The following is a 12,290-nucleotide window of genomic DNA, read 5'->3' on the forward strand; positions in this document are numbered from 1 at the left end:
AATTAAAAATAAGGTATGAAGGTTAGTAATTTATGATTTTCATTGTTGTTTCAGAATGGTGCAGGACTCTTGCCTAAAATGAACTTGGTTAACCATTGAGATATGAATTTGAGAATTAGAAATTGAACACGTGTCCAAATTTATTTTGTCAAGAAATTTTTTTACAGAGATACAGGTTTATAATACAACTATAGAAATAGAGACATTTACCTCTATTTATCATTTGTAAAATATCTCAATGACTAAAGGCATGGGAAGAGTGGTTAATATCCCCCAAAATGTATGATTCCTGTTCCCTTCGAGCTTACCTTCCAAAAGTCGCATTTCACATTTTAATTCCTACATATGTAATTTGTCAGGTACCAAGGTAAAAATTCTAAATCTTATTATTTGTGATAATCAGAGCCTCTCTTTTTTTCAGAGCTTCTTTTATGTATTAATATACTTTATTTTATATAATAAAAAATATTATAATACTATTATAGTGACTATCAAAGTAGAGCAATTAAGACCTTACTTAGTAATAAATGTATGATAGAGCAAAATTCATTTGATTTGTTATCAATGAGATAATTTTTAGTTTGGCATTAAGACATGTTTTAAATAGGGCTCAACATGAAATTATTTTTTGAGTAAAAATAGTAATAATTACAACTTTGCCCTTGATCATTATGAACCTTGGTAGTTGGTTTCTTTGTGGTTCACACACACAGGGAAACTCAATTGAATAGTTACCGCTCACAGTAAATAATTATTATTTTTTTTTAAATCATAAGTGCTAATCTCATTTAAATCTGAATAGAATTCCTTTTATTTATCATGGTAGAGGTCTGAAATTTTGAGTGCTCAGACTGAGCAACTTTTTTGCCAGTATCATTCATTACTTTTCAAGTTTGAATATTAAACTAATAAAGGTATATAGCTGGCACATTGGCCTTGTCAAAAAAATTTCATGACAAAGAGAAGAGAAAAAGGGAGTTATTTCTCAGGAATAAATGCATGATAGTAGTTTAAAGTTCATTTTAACATAATGATACTTGAAAAGGTTTAGGTTATTTCTCTATTTCTTCCAGTTCCTGAAATATTCAAGTTTAGCAAGGATTACTGTAATAAAGAAAAAAAAAACTTTTAGGTGATCTTTCTTTTAAAAGTTTCAGGCTGTCTGCATTATAAGTTATTTAATTAAGCATGCATGTTTGGTTTGCATAGTAGATTCCACAGGATTTAAAAAATTCCCAGTCTTTACTACAGTATAGTATACATGGTAGCCATATAGTAAATGATGTTCTGCCTTTCATTGGGATTCTTAATTTCAACCTGGCTTAAAATAATAACCATCAGAATGTTATACTCTAACTAGTATAAACCCTTACTATTTACAGGAGAATAGAGAAGAAAATTTTGTTGGTTTATCATTTTAAGAAATGTTTTTGTATAAGGTTTAAAAATTAGAACAAGTTTGTGCTTTAATTTTTTTTTTTTTAGGAGTGGGGGTGGTTTACTGGGATTGAATCCAGGAATATTTAACCACTGAGCTGCATCCCCAGCCCTTTTTAGTTTTTGAGACAAGATTTTGTTAAGTTGCTTAGGGCTTTGCTAAGTTACTGAGGCTGGCCTCAAACTTGCCATCCTCCTGCCTCAGCCTCCTGAGTCATTGGGATTACAGGCATGTGCCACCACTCCTGATCAAGTCTGTACTTTTAAAATAGCTCTTGTTCCTTTATTTATTCTTGCTTTATCAAAGTAAAGCTCATCCAAGATATGGCATCTTTTTCTTCATAACTGTGGTAGAGTCCTTTAAGAGTTAAAGAAAGCCAACTCCTTTTACCCAAATACGAGATTTGGATAAAATCTAGAAAACACAGATGGCATTTTCTTTTTCAGTCAAACTCCTTGAATTATGTAATTTAGATCCTTTAATTCAGAAATAATAAAAATCATATGCATGACTCTAGAAAATGTAAAGGATAATTCTGTAACCAAGTACTAATAAAGAAATTATATTTTAAAACCTTTACTGAAGTATTAATGTATCTATGGAAATGTTCATAAATCAGAAGTATTTACCCAATGAATTTTCAAAAGTGAGCACACCTGTGAAACCAGCACCCAGCTCCAGACACTGAACATTATCAACAGCCCAAGAATTCCTCTCTGATCCACTTCTAGCCACAGACTTCCCTCCCCCAAGATTACCACTGTCCCAACTTCAGCTCTGTGAATTAGGTTTGCCTGCTTTAGACGTTCATATAAAATGGGCTTGCTGTGTGCGCTCTTCTGTGTCTGTCATTTTGCACTCAATATTATGTTTGTGAAATTTATGCATATTGTTGTATGTAGTGAAGTGTTTTGTTCTCTTTCATTGTTAACTAGTTCTCCATTGTGTGACTTGTTGGGGAAATGTAATTAAAATCTAAATCTTCTCCTGACCCAGGCAGAAATTCTCTCTGCAAAGGTAGTAGACAAAGAAAACAGCTTTATTGCTGAATAAGCATTAAACCAGAATGTGATGCATGTTACAGGCAAACTGCAGAGAGATTGTGAAGACAGAAAGAAATTTTACCCCCTTTATTGCTAGCCAAGCAGATACAACTCATAATGTCTCACTTAGTTCATCCTAACTTGCTAATTGAGGTGACCATCTGTGTTAGCAAATTAGCTTTATCTAGAGGCAAAACAAACTTTTCCTATCTATAGGATTGGAGGTAATTTTGCAATTTGGAGCAAGATGCCCACTAATGTTGGGCTCCTGCCCTTCCCCTGCATGTTTACATTTCAAAGAAGTAAAGCAGACAAAGGCTTTCTAAAAAAATTATATACATTTTTCAAAGATAGGAGAAAATAATTACAATTGAAGGTGCTCTATGGTAAAGGATGGAAAAGGAATCTCATTTTCAACAAGAGAATTAGGCCTGTTATTTTAAATTTTTGTTTGTCCTAAAATTCTACCCCAGAGTATTTATCCATTCTTCTTTTGAGGACATGTACTTCTAGTTTAAGGCTGTTTTGAGCTTTGTTGCCTTGAGCCTTCTCCTCTATGGGTTTGGTGCAGGTGTGTTCGTATCTCTGGTAAGTACATATCCTGGCATGGAACCTATGATCAAAGGACTTGGGTGTATTTCCTTTCAGTCAATATTGCAGAACAGTATTCTAAAGCAGCCACACCAAGAGAGACTCTTTAGACAGTCCTGTTAATCCCCATCCTTTCTCTGTTCTGTAAAATAAAAGTTTCCAATTAAGAAACCAGCTGCCAGATCAAAAATAAAAGAGAATGAGTTTTTATAGGAATGATATGTTTATCTGCCAATCATTGATAAACATTGGATAATAGCTGGACTGTAGCCATTTATTGGATCATAGCTATACCAAAAGCCCAGAGAGAATGTGTCCATTAATACTAGCCTATAAATTTGTTTTAGAATCTTAATATTAGCCCAAAGATATATAAATTTATTTCATTTTATTTGTTTTTGAGTGATAATTATTCATAATGATTATTTAAGTATGGCATCACTAATATGTTATGACTATTATGGTAGATACTGTGAAATTTCCATAAGTAATTTGGATTATCTGGTTTTTTTAAATTTAGTACATTAGAATTTATGTATCAGAATAAATAATTAGCAAGGAAAAAACCACATAAACAACAAAGTTTTGTTATTAGGGGCCAAACTGAGATCTCTCTATGTACACACACACACACACACACACACACACACACACACAGTGCACAATTTTTTCTTTTCCTTCCACTTCTATCAAAATAATTTTTCCATGTTATTAAATAGTTTTTTGAAGCATTTTTAGTAGCTGTACAATATACCATTTTAGGAATGTTCCACAATTTCTTTAAGACTTATAGATAGTCCCTAGCTTTTGTATTATATATAATGCTGCAGTCTCTAGCTTTTGTATTATATATAATGCTGCAGTAAATATAAACATCTACATCATTATTTTCCTTAGGCTAAAATCCCAAAATTAGGACAAAGAAATTTAATTTTTTCCAGAAAATATGAATTTCTTTACTGGAAAGTTATTCAAATATACAACTCCATCAGAGAAACATGAATGATATCACTGTGTCACTCCCAGCACTGAATGAATATTTTTAATATTTTCCCAATGGAATAGGTTATTAAAATATCATATTTTAATGTGGACTTTGTCACTAGGAGGATTAAGCTTGAAATTCTAATATGATTGACCTTTATAATTTTCCTTTGATCTTACGGTTTACAAGAGGACATTCGTCTTAGAGTGCAGAGATTTTTCTTTTATTCTAGAAAGACCAAACCTGAGTCACCTGTACTAATTATAGTGTTCCAGGTGAGACAAATTAAATGCCATGCAAGAAAAGGCCTATTAGCATAACAATGGGAACAGGAATAAGAATTCAACTGTATTACCATAACTATTTTCAAGGCCTTCTCCACCAAACCCTTTTTCAGAATTCTCAGCTAGAAATAATATAGGTGCATAATTTGTTTTATTAATTTGTTGTCATTGTTTTATGGGAATGCTGGCAGGTGATAAAATAAATAAGGAAATAGGTAGGTAAGAAAAAATAAAAAAGAAAATACAACGAGAGTGAGTAACAGTATAGGGTATCAGTCTGAAAATAGCTAAGTTCTGGTCTTAGCAGTAATATTTTTTTTTTCTTTTTATTTATTTATTTATTTATTTTTTTTTAATTTTTTTTATTGGTTGTTAAAAACATTATAAAGCTCTTGACATATCATATAGCAGTAATATTTTTGTGAACACTTTAAGAAATACCAGTATAAGTTTGCTTAATCATAATCAAACTATGTTGATTTTTCCTTCAAATAATTGATCTGCTTAGAAAATTTAGGTTCTTATTTATATTAGTCATCAGCTCCTTATAAATGTTTTAGCTATTTTAAATATTTACCTAAATATTTTAGCTAACAAATATTTTAGCTAACTATTCTTTCCTGTTATAATTTTATACTTATGTAATAAAAATATTTTTTAAATTTGATTTCAATAATTTATTTCCTTTGACAATTAAGTTAAAATTCATAAAATGTCATATTGATTTTTAAGAATTATTACAGATCACACAGTAGCCATCAGTTTGGAAATATTATAATTATTCATATCCATGTTTTGTCTCTATGGCTAATAAAAAAGCATAATCAAGTTGTGATTTCTCTAGATTTTATGGATTTATTAACAGAGTATCATAAATAACAGAATAATAATTTTATGGAATTATGAACAGAATATCATAAATAATAGCAAACCTGCTGTTAATTATTTAACAAAGAAATTATTAATTTAATTGTGCTCATTTAACATTTATTATAAAATATTTCAAAGTATCTGCATTATCAAGGTCATATTTTACCCCCAGAAATGGTTTGTAGTTAAAAATAGCCTACAAACCTTTTAATGTAATAGATTAATATACCATGCACTGGCTTTTTCCCAAAAGGAAGATGAAATTTTTTTAAAAATCAGTTGGCAGTAAAATGCAATTCTACTGAGGTGTTTCTACACTCTGTGACTCTCAAATTGGTGCACTTGCTGAAGACACTTGATTGCTTGAGAGTAATTGACCAGAAAGTTTATTAAAAGAACATACATCTAAATGGCTTATAATGGGTTTTTTTAAGAGTGTTTTTTTTTTTAAATGTAACATATTTTTATTTATTCACTTTTCCATGGACTCCTCAGGCTACAGATTCTCAGGGATCACTTCACTTACTCACTGTATGTTAATGTCTGCCGGTCCCTCTTTGAAAAGGATAAGCTGCTCTTCTCCTTTTGTCTCACTGTGAATCTACAGATCCATGATCCTGTGGTCAGTACTGCTTTAGTCCTAAGAACAACAACACCATAATATTAACATGGATTTATTAATTTACTAATTTGTATGGGAATATATATGAAAAGATTGTAGGTAGCTTTAAATGATGCTAATTTTTATTTAAAGCAAGGCATTACAACAAGGCAGTTTATTCACACAGGTGAAATACAAATTAAACACAGTTCATTATGTTACTATCACTTAAATTTTTATGTTTTAGTTTAAAATAAGTCTGTTTCTATTAGAATCCTAGATAACAATGCATATAAATTTACTACATATGTTTATGTATTTTTACCAACTTATAGAGTACATGGTAATATTTTAAAAATCATGTGCAAGTTAGTCAAATCTAACCATTTGAGCTTAATAGTATCTTACATAAATTTTTGTTATCTTTTAAATCTATTCATTTAAAATATAGGAAGCACCTTTTAAAATTGAAAAGAAGTAAAGTCACTACTTTATACAAATATATGTTCAAGATTTATTGATTTTCTATGGTAATATATTGGTTGAATTCTCAAAGAGTAATGATTTTGTTCTTTGCATTTCTTGTGAAAGTTTTGTATATTTTGTGTAAAATAATTGAAAATATGGCAGATGGATAGTTTTCTACCTTTCTACAATGTATAGACCAATAGAACTCTTAAGCATTCATTTGAAAGTACATATTTTTTCTTTTTTTTTAAATTTTTTATTGTTGGTTGTTCAAAACATTACAAATTTCTTAATATATCATATTTCACACTTTGATTCAAACATATATTAAAATAGAATATATTCAAATTTTCATGTTTAAATTATTTCTGGAAAAAGCAATTGAAAAGTAGCTATTTAAAATGAAACTATTTTGAAAACTGTTTATAATGGATATTTTGTTTTCTTTTGGCTAAATAATGAGCTGTGTTAAGCTTCAGAATTTCATTGGGACTATATATGAAACTTATAAATAAATATTCAGCTCTTTTAAAATGTAAACTGATTAATGATTAATTCATTCATGGTGCTTTGTTTTCTAAAGATCAATAAAACTGAGTGGAGATTTCTGCTAACTGGTGGCATTGGACTGGATAACCCTCATGCCAACCCTTGTACATGGCTCCCTCAAAAGTCCTGGGATGAAATATGTCGATTAGATGACTTGCCTTCTTTCAAAGCAATTCGGAAAGAGTTTATGCGCTTAAAGGATGGCTGGAAAAGAGTATATGATAGTTTGGTATGTTTTAACCCTCTTGTTTATTTCAAAGTTTTTAAATGGAGAAAATAATGTTAAATAGTGTATCTTATCTTTGCATAAAAGCAAGATTTAAATCAGCTTTAAACAACTGGTTGAATATTAAAATACAAGCTTTGATTTATATTACCCTCACCTTTCTAAGTCAATGATTTTATTAAACTTCCATTCAGTCTCAGAAATGTATGGAACTGTAGGAGCTGCATGGTCTTAAAATATTTTGGTTGAATTTCCATTCCAAGTTTTTATTCATTATCAAATTAGATTTTGATAATCATAAGAGCAGATAAACTGAAATTTTATCAAACATGCTAGCTGTGGTGGCACACACCTGTAGTCTCAGTTACTCAGGAGGCTGGGTGGGGGATCACTTGAGCCCATGAATTTGAGATCAGTCAGGGCAACATAGCAAGACAACGGTTTCCAAAAAAAAAGCCACTTCCCACCCCACACACAAATAGCTGTTTGATTATATATTCTGAAGGCAGAACACAAGCTAATAAATACTTTTTGTCATTTGAGGAAAAGGGAGAGCTACTAGTTTAAAAATATTTTCCTAAGACCTTATCTTGCTAATTAGAGCCTATTATTACACTTGACACATGCCCATAAAACAGTTTCCTTTCTGAGATATGTAGCAATTGTTGCTTTTCCTCAGTTTTTCTTAAGTACATGGACTAGTATTTTCTAATTCCCAGTTAATTTTTTCTATTCCTTGGTTTCTATTCTTTTGACTATTTGCTTTCCTTTTTATATACTATGGCAAGAGCTCTGGGGAAAGTTGGTGGAGAAGAGAAAGATAGGTGGAAATTTTTTTTAATTGTGTTTATTTTATTTGTTGCCTATTATAAATGATAGTGAGAGTATATCTACACATGACTTTACATATTTGTAATGGATCTAGTTTGGATTTCTCCTTGGTAATAGTAAGATGTTTCCTAGAAACAAGTGTTTTTGCTAATACTCTTTTCTAAGTTAAAATTTTATTAACTGTCTGAAGCATAGAGATTGATGATTTGAGAAACCACATAGCCTATCCTGAAGTTTCAAAAACACACATTGCCAGGTGTAGTGGCGCCTGCCTCTAATTCCAGTGGCTGGGGAGGCAGGAGGATCATGAGTTTTAAGCCAGCCTCAGCAGCTCAGTGAAAATAGGGCTGTTTCTAAATAAAAATACAAAATAGAGCTGAGGATGTGGCTCAGGGGTCAAGTGCCCCTGAGTTCAATCCCTGGTACTGCACCCCCTCAAAAAAAAAAAAAAAAAAGCACCACACACACACATGTTGACATTAATCTATTTAGTTTGTGTCCTTGTTTTGAGTCCTTCAGGATGTTTTTAATTTTCTTATTATTTATTTCATAACTTTGCCCCAACTTTAATAAAATAATGAAATTCACACAAGCATGTTTTCACTTATTCATTATATATATTCTCTAAAAATTGGTTTATGTCAAAATACCTGCTTTTTATACAAAGTCTTGAACATTAAATTATATATGCATTGTACTTATAGGAACCACACCATGAGGTTTTCCCTGAAGAGTGGGAAGAAAAAGCAAATGAGTTTCAAAGGATGCTGATCATCCGATGCTTGAGGCCAGATAAGGTAAACCTGGTCTTTGAAAGAAGCTCTGTGATTCCTGCCTCTCCTCTCTGCACAGTCCTGCCAAATGTGTATTTCCTTTAGTAATCATGGAGGAGGGGGAGTCTGAAAATATTCTGCTTCCTTTTAATGTAGCCATTTTTCAAAAAGTTTGTGTGTTTACTAAAATCATTCTAAGTGACTAATTAGCTTATATTTTTTAGTTTTATTTATTTCATGACTCTTCTTTATATCTCATGTTTCCCATACCTCATAATCTTCTCTTGTTTACATGTTATAGTCTCATTTTTACTCATTTTATTTATTACTTTGGGGAAATTAGTCAATGGCATTAACATCAAGTTACTATACTAGTTTTTTTAGATGCCTTGAATTACTCTCTCTCTCTCTCTCTGTATACACACACACACACGTGTGTATACATATATACATATATGTAATGACTATATATATAGTCAGCCTTTAAAAAGCAAGTCAAATGTTATTTTTAAGATATTCATCATTGTTGATGACAAAGGAAAATATCAATAATGTTACTTTTAATTTCTTTAAATCATAAACTATATAACCAACAAATCAGGAGATGGATTTGTATAGGATACTCATCTATATCCTTCTTTGTATTATAGTCTATATAAAATATATTCACCTTAATATATTGACCATATCACAGAGTAAGATACTAGTATACTCTGAAAAATATAAACTACAGATACATTGGGAAATTTTTGAGAACATATCCTAATTGTCCATTGATACTCTACAAAAGCTTTACATAATTATTTCAAAACTTACTGTATTTATAACTTGAATTAGGAAATATCAGGTATTTCCTCCATTCTAACCACAATAACAAAACAGTACATAAATGGTTAAAATACTATAGTTTAAAAAATGTTTTTGTATACCTCAGTGATAGCATGGCATAGAGATGTTTTTTCCTCTTGGAGCCACAGTCTGCTCAGTGAACACACCTTGTTCTTACATGGGTTGGCAATCTGTTCTTAGCCAGGGCCCGGGTATCCATTCAGCTCAGTGGGCCCATGATACTTTTAGGTGATCCATGAATAAAATTTATTTTAAAACAGAATATTTTCTCCAACGTGTATTAAATTTGTCTTTATACAAAAGTAACTGTAAAATATAATTTTCAATTTTTTTTTAATGGAAGATGGAGCCCACGAAGTGCCTAGGGCCCATGAAAGTCCTGCTGTTAGGAGCTGGAAGGAAACAATCCCAGCATTTGATGTTCATTTTGAAACCAGTAAAACATCTTCCCCCTTGATGGCCTTACCTTTTTTAAAAAAGAATTTTCACTAAAACTTTAGTGGTAAGCTTCACTTTAACACTTCACTTTAAGCATTAAATATGGGAGAAAAATTAAATGCTTCAAACTTGTTTAACATGATTTTTTCCTATAATTTACCTCTTATTAACATTTTTAGCTTTTTACTTTGTTTTCCAACCTAAAGACTATTACACCAAAATGACTTAATACACACCACTGACCTTTCCTCCTCAATATTTGAAAAACAAGCTTCAGTTCATGATTTATGTTGTTTGATTAAAAGTGATGAAGGAAGCCGGGCTCGGTAGTGCATGTCTGTAATCCCAGCAGCGTGGGAGGCTGAGACAGGAGGATCATGAGTTCAAAGCCAGCCTTAGGAATGGCGAGGGGCTAAGCAACTCAGTGAGACCCTGTCTCTAAATAAAATACAGAATAGGGCTGGGGATGTGTGGTTCAGTGGCCAGGTGCCCCTGAGTTCAGTCCCCAGTACCCCACCCCTCAAAAAGTGATTTAATGAGCCATTTCCTGTTGTCAGTTTCATCTACAAATATCTCTTCCCTAGTTTTACATTTTAAAAAACTTGACAGTTTAATCTGAAAATATATTGAGCTAGCAAAGAGAACAAGTATTACCTTCCATATTCAGTCTCTTCTCAAAGTGTATCAGAGGGAATTTGAGTTGAGGTTTTGTTGTTGGGGGGGGTATTTTTTTCTTTTGGTTTGTATGCTGTTTGTTTGTTTGCTTTTAAATCAGTGGAGGTTAAACTTGTTTTCATAACTTCTGTCAGCTGTTCCACCCAATACTTCAGCACCCTGTCTTATAACATTTTTTGTATGTATTCAGGGAAAGGAGTAGTGGTATAGAGGCTAATATTTAAGCTGGTAGTCTATATTTCTTTGCTGTCTGTAAGTCAAAAGATAATAGATATGCCCACCAGGCAAATTGGCAATTGATTGATCTCTGGCTTACAGTAGACTTTGTCAGTATACTCTTTTGGAGTGGGTCTCCTTTCCATTTCTCTCTCCTCAACCCAACCCAACTCAGTAGTGAGAAGCCACAAATGCCAAGCTCTCTAATTCTCAAGTTTGGGAAAACATGAATGATTCTCACTAAATCACCAGTAGGAAAAATGAAGTGGTCTTGCACTTTCCTTTAAAATTAAACAGTTTATAGTGTTTTAATGAAAAAAGAAACACATCAAGTGGATAAATATTGACATGTGAAATGTTTTGAGCTCATTTACAAAATGATGAGCTTCTAGCCATAGTTCTGTCCTCCTGAACTGTAAACAAAAAGCAAATTAATCAGCTTTCAATAAGAAACTTGACAAATATAAGTTAATATGTTTCTCTGACCCCAGATAAATCCTATAGGAATTTGCAATACACAGAAAAGTACACATAGAAGATCACAAACCTCATTTCTGCCTTTGGGAAGATGGTTGCCTAAATTAGTCTGTAATTTTTGTTACTGACAGATTTCATTATACCAACCTAATGCTGGCATAATCAGATTGCGTGAGACCCAGTTCTATTACCTTGCAAACTGAATAGCTAGCAGTGCTTTATTGGCCTTGGGAACTAACAGTTCAGTCTTGGTAGAAACTAAATTTTGTTCATTTTTAACATTATAAGTGCAACAGTGCAGTTTGTCTCTGCAGGCTTTCAGGTGAGCATCCCTTACTTTGTTCTCAAGAGCTGACAGACAGAAGAAGCCCTTCACCATGTCACCTATGCTTGCCTGTGCACAATGACTAACGCCAGCTTGAATTTCCCAATAGCAGGACTATTTGTATCCCAGACCTGTGACAAGTACAATCACACACTTAAAACTTGCATGCTTTTCACTGTGTTTGTAAAACTTAGGGAAGTTAGCTGTGGGAGGAAGAGGTTATAAGATCAGTGTTTTGCTTCCTTTTGTTAATATTTATTCTATTTTTTAATCTATGAGAAAAGACCAGCTATAGGATAAAAATAATAATAATAAAGAGAAAGACAAGGACAAAGCCTGACCAGGCAATTAGGATATTTTTAATATTACTGCAATAGCTTGGCATCTGATAATTCAAAATATCTGAAACATGAACAAACTCTATCTAGAAATAAAACATTATGTATAAATGAATTTATTATTGATTTTTTTGTTTAGAAATTCTGTAACTAGAACCCTCACCCTCATAAAAGTAAGCATCTTGATTTTTTTATACATTTGTTCATTCAATAGATACCAATTTTGCATGAACAATACATCTTGTTAAGTAAGTCCTTGCTTTCTCAGCATTTATAAATGTGTTTTCACTCATCCATACCTTTTCCATGCTTG

At 31.9% G+C, this 12,290-nt stretch overlaps 1 protein-coding gene across 1 annotated transcript in view; it reads left to right on the forward strand.

Annotated features, from left to right (window-relative positions):
- Window positions 1–12,290, forward strand: part of Dnah7 (dynein axonemal heavy chain 7) — a 323,134-nt gene that overhangs the window by 268,837 nt on the left and 42,007 nt on the right. The window contains exons 52-54 of the mRNA XM_071619296.1: window positions 5,707–5,833; window positions 6,864–7,058; window positions 8,591–8,683. Of these exons, the coding sequence (XP_071475397.1) occupies window positions 5,707–5,833; window positions 6,864–7,058; window positions 8,591–8,683 (415 nt within the window). The remainder of the gene's footprint in view (window positions 1–5,706; window positions 5,834–6,863; window positions 7,059–8,590; window positions 8,684–12,290) is intronic.

The sequence above is a fragment of the Marmota flaviventris genome, chromosome 11, assembly GCF_047511675.1.
Source record: "Marmota flaviventris isolate mMarFla1 chromosome 11, mMarFla1.hap1, whole genome shotgun sequence".
Lineage (NCBI taxonomy): Eukaryota > Metazoa > Chordata > Mammalia > Rodentia > Sciuridae > Marmota > Marmota flaviventris.